Here is a 22,800-nt window from a genome sequence, read left to right as displayed (position 1 = left end):
GGGTGTAGAGTCTTAGCACCTGTAGAATATAAAGTAAGACATGACAGAGTCGGCCAGTATTTACACTGGACAATATGTCGGCATTATAAAATCAAAACCCCTGACAAATGGTATAAACACCATCCTGAAGCTGTAACTGAGGGAGAAAATGTGTCAATTCTCTGGGACTTCCCCGTACATACCGACAAAACTATAAAAGCTAATAAAGTGGATACTACTATAAAAGATCAGACAAAAAAATGTGTTTATTAATTGACATGAGTATTCCCTGTGATCATAATATAGCGGCGAAAGAATTTGACAAGATCAGTAAATATAAAGACTTGCTAATAGAAATTGAAAAAATGTGGAATCTCAAGGCGACTACCGTACCAGTGATTGTAGGGTAAAAAAAAAGGTACTGAAACCTATTTGAAAATGATACCAGGCTTACCATCCCTACAGGAAGTGCAAAAAAATCATGTTAACTGGAACGACTCATGTACTGAGAAGGGCATTATCGCTGGGAAAACAACACCCATTCATGAATTTATTTATTTATTTATTAATTTTTTTAAAAATACATATTTTACCTGTGAATTTGCGTGTGTAAACTGGGAATGCATACAATGAACTTCTCTGCACTAGGTGTACGGAAAACACTCGGCGAGAAATGGAAGAAAATTTGAAGAAGAAGAAAAACAACAACAACAACAACAACAACAACAACAACAACATTGAAAAATACCTTAGGAATGAGAACCCAGGTTCGAAATTTCTCCAAGACAACTGATGAAGGCTGGAAGGTATATCAACCAAAACATTGTGTTAACAACAAACAAGATGGGGACAAATATCCGTCAAAGGTAAATCATCATCATCATCATCTCTCAACAATGTGTATCTCACACAGTCATACATACAATCATATTTATTTAAAAGTTCTAATGTGAAGGATCATTGTTTGTAGAAAAAATAGACATCATCATCATCATTCACTGTGTCTTCCATGCTGGCATGGGTTGGATGGTTTGACAGGATCCAATAGGTCAGAGAACTGCACCATGCTCCGGTGTCTGGTTTGGCAAGGTTTCTATGGCTGGATGCCCTTTCTCACACCAGCCCCATTATAGTGTGTGCTGGGTGTTTTTTTTTAATGTCACTTGTACTAATGAGGTTACCATGTAACTCACAGGACTAAAAAAGACCCTTCGACTGATTGGTGGCACAACACTGAGGAAAGGGGTTTTTGTGTCAGGTGTTGAGAGGCTGAAGCATGATCAAGGGACAGGCACAGGTGTCTTGAGATACATGCCTACCCCACATTCTATAAGGGTGAGTAGCTGGAAAGAAGACAACGATGATGGTGGGACCTGGAATGGTAAGATTTATCACAACACTTAGTTTAATAAATCTATTATTTCATCATTTATTTGTTCCAGTTATTAGACTGCGGCCATGCTGGAGCATTGCCCTGAAGAAATTTAGTTGAACAAATTGACCCCAGTACTTTTTTTTTTAAAGTCTGGTACTTATTCTATCGGTCCTTTTTGTTGAACTGCTAAGTTATAAGGATGTAAACACCGGTTGTCAAAAAGTGGTGGGGGACAAACACAAAAGACACACACATACACATATGATGGGCTTCTTCCAGTTTCCATCAGAACCATGTGGTAGGGAAGCACTCATCTTACCACACAGTCACACTAAATGCTTTTTCTTTTGTAGAATATATAAAATATAATTATAAAATACATAATTTAATTACAAAAATTAAAATTCGTAATCTCTTGGCACCTATCTATGTGACTAGTAATGTTTCCAAAGAAACAGAATAACGATATATATATAAAGTTTGATATTTGAAACACTACTTTACAGCTGGATGCTTCTCCTGTCACCAACCCCTTGCTTGTTTTTCAGTTAAGGGACTATTTGTTATTCCATTTGTTTTCAAAAGCACAGAGTTATGAGATGATCTGTTAAAAGGGAATGTCAGCATGATGCCACCGTTTTTGCTTGAGCAGTTTTATGTAAAGATGCCACAGAATATAAACATTAACACACACACACATGCATCATCATTTAACGTCTACTTTTCTTGCTTGTATGAGTCAGACAGAATTTGTTGAAGCAACTTTTCAGTAACAGCAAGCCCTTCCAGTCACCAACCCTCAACTGTTTCACAGCAAGGTAACATTTCCCCATGACTAGACATGTTTTCATTGAAGATTGTAAACGAAACCCATCTCTTGTATGACTGATACTTGCTTACAACTGTATTGTGATTAAGACGAGGAGACAAAAACTTGCACCTATATACATACATACACACATATATATATATATATGAGTGTTTTTTCAGTTTCTGTCTGCCCACTCCATTCACAAGGCTTCGGACACCCCAAAGCATTTTTTTCAATATACTACACAGTGGGACTGAACTTGACACCATGTGGTTGGGAAGCAAACTTCCTAACCACACAGCTATGCCTGTGCCTATACACATGTACACACGCGGCAGGCTTCCATTTCCAAATTCAACTCACAGTGCCTGAGAATAGAGTAGAAGACATAATGTCCTGCTTCCCTGCTTCCCAGTCACCTACAATTCTCTTAACTGCAACTTGCTAACTGGACTGGCATCTCCAAAATATCAGGAATCACTTTAATCCTTTAGCATTCAGATTACTCTGACCAATGTAATGCTTATTTATTCACATGGATTTGAATCAATCATGCATTGTCTCAAGGCTCTGAGATTTCAATGATCAAATGGAAACTGTAGTTGTGACCCCTGTGCCGGTGGCATGTAAAAAGCACCATCCAAACGTGGCTGATTGGCTTCTGTGCCGGTGGCATGTAAAAAGCACTCACTACACTCTCGGAGTGGTTGGCATTAGGAAGGGCATCCAGCTGTAGAAACACTGCCAGATCAGATTGGGGGGCCTGGTGCAGCCACCTGGCTTCCCAGACCCCAGTCAAACCGTCCAACCCATGCCAGCATGGAAAACGGACGTTAAACGATGATGTCTTGAATCAATCATGCTTTATCTCATAGCTCTGAGATTTCAATGATGTGATTGCTCATTTTTAACATGACATTGTAGGCTATGTATAAGAGGCTGGATTTGGTCAGTTTGAACATAAAACATGTGGAATATTTGGGCCAGATATGTCCAGTTTGAATGCTAGAGGGTTAAGCAATGGAAATGTAAATTAGGAAAATGAATGAAAGAATCTATTTTGGTCTTTGGATGAAGCAAAAGTTCTCTGAATTATTTCAGAGAGGGAATGGTATTTAAACATTGTTTGAATCTCTTTCAGCAGTATTAACCTTTGCTGCACAGGAACCAACTATACTTGGTTCCATGCAAATGCACTTGAGACAGGGGACCAAGTTAAGTCGCTTTTGACAGTCAGATACTTTCTGGAATTCTCCACATTTCAAATGACAGAATACGCATAAATCTAATCAGCACAATGAGAACTACTTCCACAAAGTAATTCAGCTAAAACCAGGAATCAAGACAAATGAGGGACTCAGCTCATTAGGGGCATCTTACTCCATTGATTGATTCATAAATATATTTAAAAAATAAAACATATAGAATATTGCAACGTCTTGCAGAACCATTCCAATATTCTTGATTAGAAAAGACATGATTTGAAATGCTGAAGTCATTCGTTTCTGTGTACCTTTCAATTGTCAACAATGATTTAAAATAGGAGATAATCTCTGACACACGTCTGATAATCACACCCAACGTAAATCCTCTTGACGCAACGTAGCTTGTAATTTTCTTGGATCTTTTGAAATTTGATGAGGTTTTCTCCCAACATTTTCTGAGCCTGTCTGTGGTAAATTCCTGCAAGGCCTTTTCAAAGTTCTTGAATGGTTCCCTAAGGAAACAGTTTTGGTTTTACACAATGATTGATTGGTTTCTCGTTTTTTCCTCTTTTCATGTTTAGTTTCTTTCTTTGGCTGAAGAGAAATGAAGAAATACGAAATGGAATCGAGAAAAAATGGAAATACATTATTTTTACATTGTGTGTGTGTGTGTGTGTATAAAGCAGGGAAATAAAACAAGATCTTTCAAAGACTCCCGGAGTGAAATCCTTAACACATAAGAGACTTCCCCTCTTCCCTGCTTTGTCACTGTTAAAAGTAAAGAGAATAGAAAATATCAATTGTATTTGTGTACAATTTTAATTTATTATATATGTCATCCACATTATCATCATCGTCATTTAATGTCTGCTTTCCATGCTGGCATGGGTTGGATGGTTTGACTGAGGACTGGCAAGCCAGGAGGCTGCACCAGGCTCCAATCTGATTCGGCAAGGTTTCTACAACTGGATGACCTTCCTAACGCCAACCACTCCTCCAAGAGTGTAGTGGGTGATTTCTACATGCCACGGCAAGGGAACCAGTCAGGTGGCACCAGCATCGATCACGCTTGAATGATGCTTTTTATGTGCCACTGGCATGGGAGCCCGTCAGGCGGCAATCATCATCATCATCGTCATTTAACGCCCGCTTTCTATGTTGGCATGAGTTGGACGGTTTGACTGAGGTCTGGAAAGCCAGCGGCTGCACCAGGCTCCAATCTGATCTGGCAGTTTCTACAGCTGGGTGCCCTTCCTAACACCAACCATTCCAAGATGTAGTGGGTGCTTTTTACGTGCCACCAGCATGAGGGCCAGGCAGGCGGTACTGGCATTGAGCACGCATGAATGGTGCTTTTTATGTGCCACCGACACAGGAGCCAGTCAGGCGACAATGTTCACATAAAAGTAGAAAAAGATAAATAAATAAAATGAAAGGACTAAAAGGTAAAAAGGAAAAGATACCTAAGCAGCAGGGATGCTGGGGGTGGTGGAAATGTGTGAGCATGTGGGTGTGTTTGTGTGTTGTGGGATGGAGGTGAAAAAAAAAACGAAAATAGAAGCAATTATTGATAGATTCCTTTACCGGGTAGAGGGCTTTGCGAATTTTAACCATTTGCTTTGCTTTTGTTTCCATCAGATCCACGAGATTGTCAATCTCTGTCTCAAGGTCTTCGTGTAACTGGCTCTCATGTGTCTCGTTATACAGTTTCGTTAAATTCTGGTGTTTCCTGTCAATCAAATATTTTTAAGATTCAAATTTAGTCAAAAATGACTGAAACAAGTAAAAGAAATAAAGAATATTAATTACTACTATTACCACTACTACTATTACTACTACTACTATTACCACTACTACTATTACTACTACTACTACTACTTCAGTGAATGTGGATTTACGTCATCATCATTACCATCTTCATCAAATTAAAATTCTACATGTGGCATTGGTTTTCGGAGTGGACAGCCTTGCTATCACCACTTAAATTACAGGGTGGACGGAGTGCATTCTTCCATGCCACCACCACTAAAGAGATTGTCTCACAGAACTCAACCATCCTCTCTACACTCAGACTTTATTTGGAGTTGCCTTCACCATGGTTTACAAAATTTACATTCAGGATGATAATGCGTCAATTCACAAGACTAATGTTATTCAAAATTGGTACAAAGAATACAAGAGCAAAGCAGGCCACATGAACAGATCCTTTCAATCACCAGAACTCAATATAAGCAAACATTTATGGTGGATTTGGGAGCAATAAGTAGGGAGCCACTTCCTTCTGCCAGTGTCACTGAAAGAAGTAAAGCAGGTTTTACTAAAAGAACGGCACAAATTCCCGTAAAAAGCATTCATAACCTTTATGAATTAATTCCTAAATCGAACTAAATTTGTAGCCTGGCACCCATGCCAACGTCTCTTCATTGAACACTAAACTCGGCTTGCGAAGACCTGTCGGGGCAAGCGAAAGCGAAATCATGATGGCACCTGTACCAGTGGAGCGTCAAGAGCACCGTCCGAGCGTGATTGTCGCCAGAGCAGCTGTCTGGCTTCCACGCCGGTGGCACGTAAATAGCACCATTTGAGTGTGATCGTTACCAACGTCGCCTTCTTGGCACATGAAAGAACATTTGAGCGGGTTCGTTGCCAGTACCGCTGGACTGGCTCCTGTGCAGGTGGCACATCTAGCATGGAAAGCGGACATTAAATGATGATGATGATGATGATGATTAAAGCTGTGACTGACGCCAAAGGTAAATCAATTCCATACTAAATAATAAAAATTCCATTTAACAAGATGTTTCCATTATTTTGTCCAGCCCCTGGAGCAATCAAACTTCTTGATTGAGTTATGAAGGTCACAGAGCAAGTCAGAGCCCAACTGATCCTTAATAATGTAGACACGGATGTGATGCAATTCGGCTTTGTCCTTGGAAGTGGCACCACAGATTCAATCTTTCTAGTGAGACAATTACAGAAATACCTGGCTAAGAATAAACTGCTATACTGGGCTTTTGCTGGTTTGAAGAAAGCATTTGACATTCAGTAATCTGGTGGAGACTGAAGAAACTAGGAGAAGACGAATGGTTTGTGCAGGGGGTTCAAGCCATGTAGAAGGATGCACAGCAAGTGAGGGTTGGCAATGACTTCAGGGATGAATTCAGTATGAACATAGAAGTACTTCAAGGTTCTCTCCTCAGTCCTCTCTTATTCATTGGTCCTACAAACCATCACAGTGGAGTTTAAGACAGACTGTCCATGGGAACTCCTATATGATGATCTGGTGCTCATAGCTGAACCAAGAGGGGGAAATAGAGAAGAAATTCCAGGCATGGAAACTAAAACTGGAATCGAGAGGTCTTAAGGTAAAGATCAAGGTTTTAGTAAGTAGGAAAGAAGACAAAACCCTGGTAATTTTAGAGAAATGGCCTCGTTTGATAAATGAAAAAGGAGTAGGAATAAACTCCATACACTTATTTCTTTATTGCCCACAAGGGGCTAAACATAGAGGGGACAGATAAAGGGATTAAGTCGATTACATCAACTCCAGTGCATAACTGGTACTTATTTTATTGACCCCGAAAGGATGAAAGGCAAAGTCAACCTCAGCGGAATTTGAACTCAGAATGTAACGGTAAATGAAATACCGCTAAGCATTTCACCCAGCGTGGTAACGTTTATTCTATACACTGTACTTGATGTAAGCTATGGACACACAAGAGATGTAGAACAAGCACTGGCTGATTATCTGAAAATGTAAGCTTCACATGTGGTAGCAGCACTGGAGCATTTCATATACAAGCATCCAGAAACTGAGTCTCTTAAATGCCCAGATGATTCATTAGAAATAGCTGTGAGCTTTTGTTACTGAGATGCAATTAGCAAGGGAAGTGGTGTCTTTGAAAGTATTGTAGGCACAGTGAGAACTGATTGGAGAAAGTTCAGGGAGCTACAATCACTGCTGATAACAAAAACAAAGAACTTTCCTGTAAGAGTGAAGGGCAGACTGGGTGATGTCTGTGTCAGGACTGCAGTGCTGCATGGTAGTGAGACATGGGCCTTAAATGCAGATGGCTTGAAAAGATTGGAAAGAAATGAAGCGAGCATGCTCTGCAGAATCAGCATGAAAGAGTAGAATGGTGTTGGGTGAAAAACTGGACATCAGAGGAAAGAAATGTGTGAAAGAAAGAAGCTGCTCTGGTATGGACACGTGATGTGTATGGATGAAGGCAGCTGTACAAAGAAGCGGTGATTGCTAAATGTGGCTGGGACAAACTGGTTAAGGCTGACCTTAGGACTCTGAGCTTGATGGAGATGACAAAGGACCGGTATCTCTGATGATATGAAGGCTGGCATGCACAGGCGACCGCTGGTCTTTCATAAACAACCATGCCCAGATTTGTGCCTTGGAAGGGGGAACTTTTTAGGCACAATCCCATGGCCATTCATGACCAAAGGGGGTTCATAAATCCCTTCAGGTAGATGGCCCTGCTCAATCTGGAGAAAAGGTGTAGATAGAAACTCCATAAGATCCACCCAGTGCAAGCTTTGGACACATAAAAGGTGCAGCAACATCAGAGGAAGGTTAACAAGGAAACTTTTGTATGTGGAAGATGCACAGGTACAATAAACACTGAAAATGTGCAGAAAATAGACTCCATCAACTATCGGTGGGACAAGCTAGAGGTAGTAGATAGCTTCTGTTATCTAGGTGATCAAGTTAGTAGTGGAGGTGGATGCTCCAAGACTGTAGCTGAGGATAAGATTAGGCTGGGCAAAGTTCAGAGAGCTCTTACTCCAGCAGGCAACAAAGGGCCTTTCTCTCAGAAGGAAAGGCAGATTGTTTGATGCCTGTGTGCGAACAGCTATGCTGCATGGCAGGGAAACATGGGCTGTGACAGCTTTGGACATGCGTAGGCTTGAGAGAAATGAAGCCAGTATGCTTCACTGGATGTGCAATGTCAGAGTGCATGCTTCAGAGAATGTGAATGTCATGAGAGAAAGGTTGGGCATAAGAGGAATCAGATGTGGTGTGCAAGAGAGATGACTGTGCTGGTATGGTCATGTGATGCATATGGCCGAGGACAGCTGTGTAAAGAAGTGCTGATCTTTAACTGTGGAGGGAACCTGTGGTAAAGGTAGACTCAGGAAGACATGAGAGAAGGTGGTGAAGCATGATCATCGATCTTTGGAACTCACAGAGGCAATGACTGGTGACCGAGGCCTTTGGTGATGTGCTGTGCTTGAGAGGACCCGTCAAGCTAAGTGCACCTGTGCTGGTGGCACATAGAGAACATCTTTTGAACGTTGGGCCTCATGGAGGCAAAGTGGCTGAGTTCCTTTAGAGCATTGGGCCTCACAGAGGCAAAGTGGATGAGTTCCTTTCAAGTGTTGGGCCTCATGGAGGCAATGACCAAGACCTTTGGCATTATGTTGTGCTTGGAAAGAGGACTCATCAAGCTGAGCAGAATCGTAGTGGTGGTGGTGGTGGTGGTGGATATCAGTGTCACACAAATTAACATCCATGCCGGTGGCATGTAAACGCACCCATTACACTCTTGGAGTGGTTGGCATTAGGAAGAGCATCCAGCTGTAGAAAACCATGCCAAATCAGACTAGAGTCTGGTGCAGCCTTCCAGCCCAGTCAAACTGTCCAACCGATGCCAGCATGGACAACAGATGTTAAATGATGATGATGATGATGATGATGATGATGATGATGATGATGATGATGATGATGAAGGGCACAAGCAACAAGCGTGCACAGAACCCAGGACCGTGCAGTTGGTGAGCAAACTTCTTAACACACCATCAAACACAAACAATGGCGCTTCCTACCATGTCAGCTGACAGAATTCTCTTTGGAGTTGAGCAAACAGTTCTTGGAGGTTATTACAGTTCAGCAAAGAAGAACTTGTACAGTCTGTCGACGTGGTACCAGCAATTTGTCTTTTGTTTGCCGAAGAGTCGAGATGATGACATTTGCTGTGTGGTTCCGTTAAAGTGAAAACGTCCTGCATGTTAATGTCGGCACCATTTTGATGGGTGAATGACTGGAAATAGAAAGACAAGGGAGTTATCCTTCAATTTTTTTTATTTGTTTCAGTCATTAGACTGCGGCCATGCTGGGGCATCACCTTGGAGAATTGTTGGTCAAACAGATCGACCCCCACCCCACCAGGACTTATTTTGTTTCTTTTTCGCAAACCCTGGCACTTGTTCTATTGGTTCTCTTTTGCTGAACCACTAAATCACAAGGGAACTAAACAAACCAACACCAGTTTTCAAGCAGTGGGGTGGGGAACACACAAATACACACACACACACATCACCATTTAAAATCTGCTTTCCATGCTGGCATGGTTGGACAGTTTGACAGGAACTGGCCAGCTGAAGGAGTTGCTCAGGTTCCAATTGGCTATAAAAGCATGAACACATACACACACCCCTCTCTCAATATATATATACACGATGGGCTTCCTTCAGTTTCCATCTATCAAATCTACACACAAGGCTTTAGTGGGCCTAAGGCTATTTTAGAAGACATTTGCCCAAGGTGCCACACAGTAGGACTGAACCCGAAACCATGTGTTTGAGAAGCAAGCTTCTTACCAAACAGCCATACATGTGCCTATAATTATGGATAGTACTGAAAAAATTTAATTAGAAAGATTAAAATTTGAAAATTAAAAAATTAAAAGAAATTAACAAACGAATGAACTCAGAAAAATTTAACAACCACCACCACTGCTGGCGCCACCACTACCAATATTATTTGAATAAGTTTGTATTTTGTGGGAGAATGAAAAAACCGGCATTTTGAGGACTGTCTCCAAAATGTCCCTTTAGTCTGAGAGAGTACAATAGTCTTAGATTGAAAAGGTATCCCTAAAATATCAGATCCCTCTCCTGGTTACATCAAACAAACTTATCTAAATTTGTGACCATGTTGAAACGGCCACATTATCTTCAACTACCATAACAGTCCCCACATAAACACAGACTTTGAAATAAAGTTTACTCACTTACTTTTAAGGCCGTCTCTAATCTCTCCATTTGTTTCTTCTCTATTGTTAGGGCTTGTTCCAAAAGCTTAATCCGTTGCTAGAGAAAGAGAAAAATTTTAAACTCCATAAAACAACATAAAATTCAGAGTGCTGATCATCATTGTCATCGTTGTCATCATAATCATCTAACATCTGTCATCCTTGGGCTGGCAAGCTGTACCAGACTCCAGTCTATTTTGGCATGGTTTTCTATGACTGGATGCCCTTCATAAGGCCAACCACTCCAAGAGTGTAACAGGAGCTTTTACGTGCCACTGGCATGGGTGCCATTTGTGACACCGGTATCTGCCATGACTGCGATTTTGCTCGGCTTGATGGGTCTTCTTCTCAAGCACGACATAATGCCAAAAGGTCTCAGTCATTGCCTCTGTGAGGCCCAACATACAGAAAATAAGAAATGGTTGTTTGAATCAAACAATGCGTATTCTACGTAAATCATCATCATCGTTTAACGTCCGCTTTCCATGCTAGCATGGGTTGGACGATTTGACTGAGGACTGGTGCAACCGGATGGCTACACCAGGCTCCAATCTAATTTGGCAGAGTTTCTACAGCTGGATGCCCTTCCTAACGCCAACCACTCAGAGAGTGTAGTGCTGGTGACATGTAAAAAGCACCATCTGAACGTGGTTGATGCCAGGCCCGCATGACTGGCTCCCATGCTGGTGGCACATAAAAATCATCGACCAAACATGGTCGATGCCAATACCTGCTGACTGACCCCCGTGCCAGTGGCATGTAAAAGGCACCATTTGAGCATGGTCATTGCTAATCCCACCAGACTGGCTCCTATGCTGATGGCACATAAAAAGCACCTGTAGTTGGCGTTAGGAAGGGCATCCAGCTGTAGAAACCTTACCAGATTAGGTTGGAACCTGGTGCAGTCTTGTGGCTTGCCTGCCCTCAGTCAAACCATCCAACCCATGCCAGCATGGAAAGCAGACGTAAAACGACGATGATTATGATGATGATGGCGGTTGACAATCGAGAGGAGTTTGTTACCTTCTTCGAAAGAGAGCTCTAGTAAATGAAGTTACTAAATTAATGGAATACTTACTTCAGCTACATTTTGAATAATAGACAGTTGTAATATTTCTCGTTCAAGTCCTGTAATTTGGTCCAGAGATAATTGATGTGGAGATGATTGATGAAGTGCTAAAGTTTTACAGCTCTTTTGATTTTCCAACTCTTTCTGTAGGTTTACCTTGTTTTGCTCTGCCTTCAAAGCCAATTGCTTCAGCTGTTCTAAGTTTTTCTTCAGCAAAATACACCTTGATTTAATTCTGGCTACTGATGCAATTATATCTGGATGAATAGAATAATTTGGAGTATATAATATATATATATATATATATATATACATATTTCATTCAAATTTTTTATGCACGTTTTTTCATAGACAAAAATATGAGGTTTGTTTTATAGCCAAATGTCCTTCCAGTTGCTAACTGTTCCCTGTTTTTCAAGCAAGGGATCTCATACGTTACAAGTTTTTGAAGCAGCAAAGCTGGCAGAAGATTCATTGATAGGAAATGACAACAAACACAGACATACATGCTGTATAGTGAAGCTGTACACCCTGCCTGGTAAAAAAGTGGTAGGATCCAGTCATTATAAAGAGACCAGTAGCTGGTCGACAGGGGAAGGTCAGGAAGGTTGAGAGTATATGTTGATAGTTGTGTCTGCGTTGATATAGTAATTATCCTGTGATACTGAGTGGGCGTTATAACAAACCAATTTTTTTGAGGATGATAACACTGAACGACTGGGGGTCATACAGTGCTAGATAGAACCATTCTATCGACAACTTTGGACGATAACAATATCTGTCAGAGCGACAACTGTCATCAAAAGATAGATACACAAAGTGACAGAAGACTGCTTTACAACAATACATATATGCACACATGCACAATCGCACATAACCTTATTTCATTACTGCCCACAAGGGGCCACATACAGAGGGGACAAACAAACGAATTAAGTCGATTTGATCAACCCCAGTAAGTAACTGGTACTTATTTAATCGACCCTGAAAGGATGAAAGGCAAAGTCGACCTCAGCGGAATTTGAACTCAGAACGTAACGGCAGATGAAATACCGCAAAGCATTTTGCCTGGCGTGCTAACGTTTCTGCCAACTCGTCGCTTTGCACATAACCAGCTTCTTTCAGTTTTCATCCTCCAAATATACTCAAGGATTTGATCAGCCCAAGGCTTAGTAGAAGACACTCGCCCAGGGTGCCACACAGTGGGACTGAACCTAAAACCACATGGATTGGGAATTGAACTTTTGAAAAACACAGCTGATGATGAACAGATGCATGTATCAACATGCTAGTATCTTACCTTGAGGATGAGTCAATCTTTCAACTGTTGTTCCATTCCTTGCACTCTTTTGTGAATGATTTCTGTAATCCTCCGTCTCAGTAGAGACGCACTCTGTGCTATGACTTACAGCTTGGCCGTGTTCAGATTCCAAAACATCAACGTGCTGCTTATATCTTTTTAGACTATTCATTAAAGCTGCAAAGAAACCAACAAAATATAGATGATGATATATATATCTGCCTATGAATATATTAATACATATGTGTGTGCATACATACTAAGTTACCAATAGAGCACTGAGGTTGATGTAATTGACTTACCCCCACACCCAAAACTGCTGGCCGTGTGCCAAAATTTGAAACCAATATATAGATGTAGATATATATTTAGTCTGTTTCAATATCGTATGTATATTAGATAAGTTTATCCCAAAGTGTTACCAGAAGAAATGAGAATAAAACATACAGACGCCTGTCAAAATAAATATGTAGGCTTATATTAACCCATTCATGCCGAAATTTTTCTAGGGAATGAAATTGCCTGAAAATTCACAGAAACTATTATTTTGACCTAAATAACAACTGAAAAGAATTTCATTGAAATCCGTTTGATTCAGATTGCATACGTGTTAAGAACATGTTTCATTTTTTGATACAGATCATACACAAATCACAATTTGTATGAAGTATTTGTTTTATACCCTTATAAATTAAGGGTCAGTTTGAACGGACGATCGGCATGAATGGGTTAAAGTAATACAAAGATAGAGAATGGTTTACCTTCTATGTTTGTTTCAGAAAACGTGTAGACTGGTTTATCAGAAGTCTGATGATCACCATTGATTGAAGGCTTTGTAGTGGGAAGTTTCTTGTAAGAACCAGTGCTAATGTCAAAAATCTGATCTGAATGTGGTCTAACGTCACTACAGCTGGGAGGACTAAATACCTGTACCAAAGAAAACAGAGACTCATGTAACACAACCAAAACTGCACTGGAACAATTGGTCTTCCTTTCCTACTCACTTGGTCAAATTTCACTGAATGAAGGGAAGCAACACAAAGCTGTGAGGACATTCTTCTGTCCTGCAAGGTACAAGGCAACCTCACTCATGTTGGTGCCACAGTAAAATGTATATATATATATATATATATATACATATATATAGCTAGATAGATGCAACCCCATGATTCTAAGTTCAGTCCCACTGTGCAGCACCTTGGGCAAGAGTCTTCTATGCTTGCCCCAAGCCAACCAATGCCTTGTGAGTGGATTTGGTAGACAGAAATTGTGTGGAAGTCTGTTGCACATATATGTATGTGGGGGGGTTACATATCTGCCCACTCTCTTCCCTCACTGCATCACAACCAGTGTTAGTTGCTGATGTTACCTTAATGTAGAGGTTCAGCAAAAGGGACAAACAAAATAAATACCAAACTTAAAAAGGAAAAAGAAGTACAGGAGTTGAGTTATTCAACTAAACCCTTTGAAGTGGTGCCACAGCATGGCCACAGTCCAATGACTGAAACATGTAAAAGAAGGTACTTTTATCTTTTACTTTATCACCACCACCATCATCATCATCATCATCATCATCGTTTAACGTCTGCCTTCCATGCTGGCATGGGTAGGATAGTTTGACAAGAGCTGGCCAGGCAGAAGCCTGCACCAGACTTCCGTGACTGTCGCAGTAGGATGTCATTAGATTGAGCCCATGCTGGAGGACACAAACACACCAACATTGGTTGTCAAATGGTGGTGGGGGACAACCACAGACACAAAGACACACGTACAATATATATATATATATATATATATATATATATATATATGACAGGTTTCTTACAGTTTCTGTCTACCGAATCCACTCACAAGGTTTTGGTTGGCCTGAGGCTATAGAAGACACTTGCTCAAGGTGCTATGCAGTAGGACTGAACCCAGAACCATGTGGCTGAGAAGCAAACTTCTTACCAAACAGCCACTGGTTTCCAAAATATAGATAATTACATGGGTTCTAAAACAGATTCAATTCTTGTAGCACAAATCAATGTTAAATCAATAGAATACTTACTTGATCGACCTTCTGTTTAGTGGTAGTCACTGATGATCTTTTTTCTTCAGGTTCTGTAATATAAAAGTGGAGATTCAGGTGAGGTCAGGTGTGAGGGGCATGAGCTGTTGAGGCACTCGAGTCACATCGTTAGGAAAACTGTTTAGGTTGAACAGCATAGATGAGATTAAAGTTATTATTTGTCAATCATGATATAAGAGAAATTTTTAAAGATCCAAAAGAAGTAGTTTTTAGGGCTTTTGTCTATGTCTGTAATGTAGCAATCATAAGAAAAACTGGCGTCTCATTTTCGTCATCATCATCATTTAACGTCTGCTTTCCATGCTAGCATGGGTTGGACGGTTTGACTGTTTGACTGGGGACTGGTGAAACCAGATGGCTGCACCAGGCTCCAGTCTGATCTGGCAGAGTTTCTACAGATGGATGCCCTTCCTAACGCCAACCATTCCGAGAGAGTATTGGGTGCATTTACATGCCACCAGCACGAGGGCCAGTCAGGCGGTACTGGCAACAGCCACGCTCAAATGGTGTTTTTATGTGCCACCTGTACAGGAGTCAGTCCAGCGGCGCTGGCAACGACCTCGCTTGAATGTTGATGTTATTAGATGTTGTGGCAAGACTACAGCACCCTTTCAATGGAACAGATGGGACCAATTCATATAAATAGTAGCAGTCTGATGTAGTGGGCAGTTTTTACAGTTCAAGTTAATGTGTTGGAAATATTGATTGTTGATTCTTCTTTGCATGTTTGTTACTGCAATTGTTTCTATTTTGTATTGTTATAACACTGTTACAGTGTATTCTTTATTTATTGTCGACAATATCAACAATACTACAATATTGGAGGCACAAGGATATAACATTAAAATACTGAAAATGGAAAGAGTCAATTGTCAACAGAGGCTACTTACCACTCTGCTGAGGTGCCAAGTCTTCAAATGTTTCCTTCCCAGCCTTGTTTTGTGGACAGTTTTTGTAAGCATCTGCTTCAGAGAGGAGTTGTTTATTGCGACTCATAGCGAGATTAAGCTCAGATTCTAGATTCTTCATCTGCTTCTCAAAACTTCTCAAAGCAGTCATTAAAGCTGGAAAGATATCAACGAAATACAAAATATACCTTTAAATCAGTCGTTCTCAACAAGGGTTCATGTAAAATTTTGCCATTAGAATTTATCTACAATAAATTGCTGATACTTCGACAAGACACAAAATATTTTAACACTTATTTTATACAATTCCTAAAAGTATTTAATTATAAAGATGTGACAGGATTTTTTTTAAACATCCAACGGCGCTGAAAAGGAGAGTAAAACAGAAATCTAAGGGATCGATAAGTAAAAATTAGTTGAGAAACACTGGTTTCTATATAATTATGATGATTAAAAATGGCATACAGACATTTCAAATATCATACTGTAACAGAGATAGTGTGTGTGTGCATATATATATATATATATATATATATCATCATCTATATATATATCATCATCATCATCATCATCATCGTTTAACGTCCGCTTTCCATGCTAGCATGGGTTGGACGATTTGACTGAGGACTGGTGAAACCGGATGGCAACACCAGGCTCCAGTCTGATTTGGCAGAGTTTCTACAGCTGGATGCCCTTCCTAACGCCAACCACTCAGAGAGTGATATATATATATATATAAGCACCATTTGAGCGTAATTGTTTACCAGTGTTGCCTTCTAGCATGTTAGAAAATCATCCATGCAGGTGGCACGTAAAAAACACCATTTTGAGGTTGGCTGTTGCCAGTACTGTGTGAGTGGCCTTCGTGCCGGTGGCACGTAAAAGCACCAAGCTGTAGAAACTCTGCCAGATCAGATTGGAGCCTGATGCAGCCATCCGGTTCGCCAGTCCTCAGTCAAATCGCCCAACCCATGCTAGCATGGAAGGCGGATGTTAAACGATGATAATGATGATGAATGATGAAGAACAATTTACCTTGTGTGTTAGGTTTAGGAAAACTGTAGGCTGGTCTATCGGAAGGTTGTTGAGAATCACTGGTAAGAGGCAGCTTCCTATAAGAACCGGTACTTATGTCTTCAAATATCTGCTCTGAATCAGGTTGAAGATCAGAACTGTCAGAAAGATTAGCCATCTGTACCAAAGAAAATAGAAATAATAGAGTAAAGAGTGCTTCACAAAGATTGGTCCAGAAAATTCTTCAGACTCCAAACAACTACTGAACACCTGCAATTCTCAAACGAGACCCAAAATGAAGCATGGCTCCTAAATCAGGTACAGCAGCCACAAACATCCAGACATCTTAGAACACATCCACAGAATATCATATAAGTTATAGGTAAGGGATCACTCACCAAAACGCCCCAACTTCTGAACCACAGAACTACTGTCTCCACCCCCACCCCCTCAGTCTTTTGTACCAATACTATTTGGTAGATTTTCCAATAGAAAATACCCAAAATTTTTAATTGGTCACAGGTAGGTCATGTGGTATCCAGGATGTGATATGAACTAGGGTACCACATGACCCTCTGGTGGGACATATGTATCTAACACTACCTGTGTAACCTTTGCCTCCCATATGGTATAGTGTAAAAATATTACACTGCTCATGTCAAAATTAATTAAGATATTGTATTGGGACCCTGAGATAAAACGTAAAATGAGGCTCGGGAGCCGTGTTAAGATATGAGTGTGTGATTAGAGGGAGATTCAACTATGGTTTCAAGCAGATTTTCAAGCAATTGCATGGAGGCTCCATTAACTGATTAAAATAGCTGAAATCATTCATTTAACAAAGAATATCAATAAATGCAAGTTCTTTAACCCTTTTGTTACCATGTTTCTGTTGAGATGCTTTGTGTTTCTTTCAATTACTTTGAATATAACAAAGAATTTAGTAAAATAACTTAGTTATCATTAAGCTAGTGTTAAGAACATAAATTGTGACAAAGGTTTGGTGGAAGATTTTAATTCAGAACTTATGAAAACAAGACATTTGTACTCAGAGCCAGAACCGGTTTCAGCCAGGTTGGTATCAAAAGGGTTAAGAATTGTTTCTCTATTATATATTTTAACCCTTTCGTCAAACTGTCCAATCCATGCCAACATGGACAACGAATGTTTGATGATGATGATGATAACTGACTGAGAGGGGTTTGTTCCCTTCTTCAAAAGAGAACTCCAGGAAATGGTTTAAGTAGAGAAATTACTAAATTAATAAAACACTTACTTCAACCTGTTTAGTAGCAATCACTGATGATGTCTTTTGTTGAGGTTCTGCAATATAAAAGGATTCCATTTAAAAAAAAATATTGGCTCTCAACAATTCAAGACATTCAAGATCCACCTCACTCATAGGAATCATGGAAAAATGGAATTAAAGCAATGTTTCTGGACACAGGTTTGGTTGTGTGCTGGACAAATTTACTTTGCAATCACGGAGTTCAAGTTCAATCCCATTGTGTGACATCTTCAGGAAATGTCTTTTACCAAATTATTTGGGAGCGTAAGGAGACACAAATACTCATTATTTTCAAGAAAAACTGCCTTATTTAGTGAGGTAGGGAGTAAACAATGTTCTTCTAAATACCAACCCCAATAGAAAGGCATCCATTTTGTCGACAGACGACAAAGGGACAGTTCAAGTAATGAATTTAAATGTTGAATCATTCTTGCTGTCATCATCCTAATCGACATTGGTTTAGATGATGATGATGATAAAATGATTAGAGCAAAAATGATTTAACATTTCAATTCATTACCAGAAGTGTCTCCTTCAGTTAGCAGATCAATTTATCTTAAAGTGCATGGCTGAGTAGTTAAGACATTTGCCTCACAACCATTGTGAGAGGAATTTGTAAGACAGAACCCGTGTCCGCCATCGTCGCCGCCACCACCACCACCATCATCACCATAAGATAACACTTTTTAAAACTCTTACAGAGTAATAATGATTTTTAAGGTATTATTTCCTTTTCGCTCTCTTCCCATTCTCTTTTTTTCCTTTATCCTGTCTACTTACAATTTTCCTCTCACACTCACAGCTTCAGTTTCTTGTCACATTCTCCATCTTCTTCAAACACTTTTATTCAAATTTTTCCATAAAAAATTAATTACAAAGTCTTACTTTGAGACACATGATATCAAGACAATAGTATACACACACACACGCATGCATGTATATAAATGAAAGGCAATCATCAATATATCTCTTATTACCTTGAGGATGGGTCAATCTTTTAACTGATGTTTCATTTTTTCCCCTTTCTTTCCTTTTCTAGTTTCAGCTCAAGAGCTGTGGCACCGCTGTTTGCTTTGCTATACTTTCATTAAACCTCCCCCAATGTGTGGCATTTGGTGAATGGGGGGAGTTTGATGTTGCTGCCCTCATCTGTGTTTCTTGCTGCAAGGTAGGTTCGTCCGGAACTCTTGACAAAAGGAGATCCAGTTTTGTTGCAAAGATGCCTACATCTACCCTGTGTAGGTCCCTCGGGCTTTGTGGAAGGATACGGAAGAGCTATAAGCCCTTGAAGCCCAAACTGTTGCAGTATCTGGTCATGTATCCTGACGGCAATCTTGGAATTTTTGGTACTATGCAGTGGCGCCACGTTCTACTGTTTGCATAACTGACAATGCCAAACTTTGGTACAAGTTCTAGGATTTTCTAGATGTATATCACTGCGTATCTATCCTGCCTTTGTTCTAGGGAGTAGAGTCTTAACTTTTTCAGTCTCTCCCAGTAGCTGACATGTTGCACTGAGACAATCTTCTTCGTGTAACTTTGCTGGATTGCTTGGAGTTCATGAAAATTTTTACCCTATATCTATTTATCAGATCAAAATTACAGAGAATTTTTTGTTATCTGAAATTTTATCTGGTTATACACAAATGTATAAACCACGGCTTTTTGAATAATGAAAGCCTTGTTATTTTCTGTGCCTATGGCAACTTCGTATCTATTGCTTATTATATGAAATGAAATCAATATATCGATTTCGTTTATATTGATTAGAATACTAGAAGAAAACTGCTAGTGTTTGTGCATATATATATATATATCAGAGGTGACTCCAGGTCATCAGCGTCACTTGAGGCTCATCACAGATTTTGCAGAAGACACATGCCTGTTCATAGAATTTCACATTTTTCCACTTTATTTCTAGCTCCAAATGGCTTATTTTTTATATCTAGCACTATGTCTTTCTCCATTTCTAAGTTAAAAGTAAAAATAAGGCAACCTTGCAAAACACAATTGATCTTTACACACAGACGCACCGAATAACAGCAATCAAATAACGACAGCAGAGTACACAACAAACATCAGCGATCTGATTGTCGTCTGTACTCTTGACAAGAGATGCCAGTTAGTCTTTTACACCTACCAGGCTCATTCATATTAGCCTGAACTGCTGGATAAATTTTCATTCCTTTAAGGTTATTGCAGAATGGAGGAAACTTTTCATAGATTGGAATTTGAATCCTAATCTCTATAGAAATTTGCTTCAAGAAAACATTGAATTTGAATTACTTTTAATTTTTACAGTTATAGACAACAACTCGGGCTGTAACTTCTGAGCTCGAGTCAGGCGTGTGTGAACGATGTTGAGAGAATGTCTGCTACGAATGATATTTTTTGACACAGGACACTTCTAAGCCATCGCCAGACGCTGAACGAACACAAATGAACTGTGACCAGGCTTAATAAAAGGAGCCTGAGTTATTGGCTGTAATTATATACTGAAGTCAGTGTTGGTAGAAATTATATCAGCTTGCAAAACACGTTCACTTTACAAAATTTATACTCAGGCTAAGCCCAAACAGCCTGAGTGACAGTTACCACTGATATATATATATATATTTTTATATATATATATATATATATATATATATTCAAGGTGAATATGATACTTAAGTTTAGGCACCAGAATTAAGTATAGTATTATCCATACAATTCCAAAATAAGGTGATTAAAATCAAAATAAGCAACAAGGATATTCAAGGTTAATGCAGTATGATCGTTTCATGCGACTCCATTTATTTAAGCAATGTGAACATTACATCAAATGTAAAATGCAGAGCACAAAGATATAGAAATTTACAGAAATTTCATTTCAACAGAAGGACATATTGTTGTAACTACATTTAAACTCTCCAAGTGGAAGGATATAAAATCAACATTAACCTCATCATTTAACATCCACTTTTCCATGCTCACATTGGTCATGTAGAATCTTCAGCCAAGTACCCACCCTCTCTTGTGTACAAGAAATGTGTAACATTTCCCCACAGCCAGATAGTGTTATATGGAACACCAAAAAGTAACAACATCGCTTGTATGACAGTAATGTTTATCTATAACTATAACATAATGTCAAGACAAGGGTACACACAGTATCATCATTTAACATGTTTTCCATGCTGGCATGGGTTGGACACTTTGACAGAAACTAGCAAGCTGGAGAACTGTGCAAGACTCCAGTCATCTGTTCTGGCATGGCTTCTACAGCTGGATGCCCTTCCTAATGCCGACCACTTTACAGAGTGTACTGGGTGCTTTATACGTGGCACCAGCACAGATGCTTTTTATGTGGCACAGCAGGGATTCGTTTTACACACCTTTTGCTTAAAAAAAACATCTTCTGAGTGTTGGGTCACACAGAGGCAATGACGAATGACCGAGAACTTTGCCATTATGTCATGCTTGAGAAGAAGACCCTACAAGCCAAGTAAAATCGAAGTAGTGGCAGATACCGACGTCACACAAATGGCACCCATGAAGGTGGCACATAAAAATACTCATTACGTTCTTGGAGTGGTCAGGGTTAGAAAGGGCATCCAGCCACAGAAACCATGCCAAATCAGACTGCAGCCTTCCAACTTGCCAGCATGGACAATGGATGTTAAATGATGACGATACAAATGAAAGTTATCAATCAATATGTTATTACCTTGAGGATCGGTCAATCTTTTAGTTGTTGTTTCATTTCTTGAATTGTCTTGTGAATAGTTTTCGTAAGCATCTGTCTCAGAGATGCAGTGTTTACTGTAACTCTTAGCTTGGCTATGATCAATTTCTTCATTTTCTAAATCTTCCTCAAAGCTTCTTAGAGCAGCTCGAAATTCTGGAAAAAGAAAAAAAAATATATATATATATATATATATTTAGATATAGATAAAACTTACTTGGAAAAGGATGTGTGGCGTTCGATCATATAATAATATATAAATATATGCATATATCCATACATATATGTACATACCTACATCTATTTGTATACATACATGCATATATAGGTACAGGACATCAAAAAAACATTAAACACAATGAGAAACGAAAACATAGAAAACAAACTTTTTTCTGAACAATGAAAAAAAACAGAGAAACGAGACATGTAACATAAAGAATACACCCCTTCGTCAGTTGTCCCTGTTCCATCTACTCCGCGTTTCAAAGGCAAGGACAATACGCAACTTCGTTGGAACAGTCCTTCCCGCCAAGCAAATTAAATAAAATTTGGGATATTTTGCGGAGGGTTAAAGTGTTAACAAGAACAGGACAGTGAGAACAAGACAGTAAAGACAAACGGTGAGTGCTGTTAAGCCAAGACGATGGAAAAATTATTATGAACGCTAGGTAGACATGGAGAAGAGACAGAAAAAAACACGTCTTTACTTTAGGAAGGCAGTGGGCAAAAAGAGAGATCCCCTCTCGTCATGTGTCAGCGACGAGAGAGTCAAGGAGGAAGAGTGAGAGAGAGAGAGAGGGAATGGTGAAAGGGAGAGAAGAATAGGGAAAGGGTAGGAGAGAAAAACAGAAAGGATGATATATAAGCAAAATAATTGAGATTCAAATGAATTAGGTACTTAAGCTGAGGCACCAAAAATTAGTGTGGAATTATCCGTACAGTTTCAAAATAAGGTGAATAAAATCAAAATAAGCAACAGGATATCCAGAGGTGATGCAGTACGATCGTTT

The 22,800-nt window shown here is 39.6% G+C and overlaps 1 protein-coding gene across 6 annotated transcripts in view; it reads right to left on the bottom strand.

Annotated features, from left to right (window-relative positions):
* Nucleotides 1-7: 7 nt before the first annotated feature.
* Nucleotides 8-22,800, bottom strand: part of LOC106874820 (centrosomal protein cep57l1) — a 27,160-nt gene continuing 4,367 nt past the window's right edge. For 3 of the 6 annotated variants that reach the window (XM_014922682.2, XM_014922683.2, XM_014922684.2), the window contains exons 3-14: nucleotides 21,773-21,946; nucleotides 18,055-18,101; nucleotides 16,800-16,956; nucleotides 15,747-15,920; nucleotides 14,836-14,888; nucleotides 13,547-13,712; nucleotides 12,786-12,962; nucleotides 11,495-11,742; nucleotides 10,400-10,474; nucleotides 9,209-9,423; nucleotides 4,955-5,099; nucleotides 8-3,964 (exon numbers count right to left, since the gene is read on the bottom strand). In XM_014922682.2, coding sequence (XP_014778168.1) covers nucleotides 3,737-3,964; nucleotides 4,955-5,099; nucleotides 9,209-9,423; nucleotides 10,400-10,474; nucleotides 11,495-11,742; nucleotides 12,786-12,962; nucleotides 13,547-13,712; nucleotides 14,836-14,888; nucleotides 15,747-15,920; nucleotides 16,800-16,956; nucleotides 18,055-18,101; nucleotides 21,773-21,946 — 1,859 coding nt within the window. In that variant the 3' untranslated portion in view covers nucleotides 8-3,736. Of the gene's footprint in view, nucleotides 3,965-4,954; nucleotides 5,100-9,208; nucleotides 9,424-10,395; nucleotides 10,475-11,494; nucleotides 11,743-12,785; nucleotides 12,963-13,546; nucleotides 13,713-14,835; nucleotides 14,889-15,746; nucleotides 15,921-16,799; nucleotides 16,957-18,054; nucleotides 18,102-21,772; nucleotides 21,947-22,800 lie in introns of those variants that run through there. The other 3 variants (XR_008263500.1, XM_014922690.2, XM_014922686.2) reach the window with 3 other exon arrangements.

The sequence above is a fragment of the Octopus bimaculoides genome, chromosome 2 (assembly GCF_001194135.2).
Source record: "Octopus bimaculoides isolate UCB-OBI-ISO-001 chromosome 2, ASM119413v2, whole genome shotgun sequence".
Classification (NCBI taxonomy): Eukaryota; Metazoa; Mollusca; class Cephalopoda; order Octopoda; family Octopodidae; genus Octopus; species Octopus bimaculoides.
This window is presented reverse-complemented; position numbering and strand designations above follow the sequence as displayed.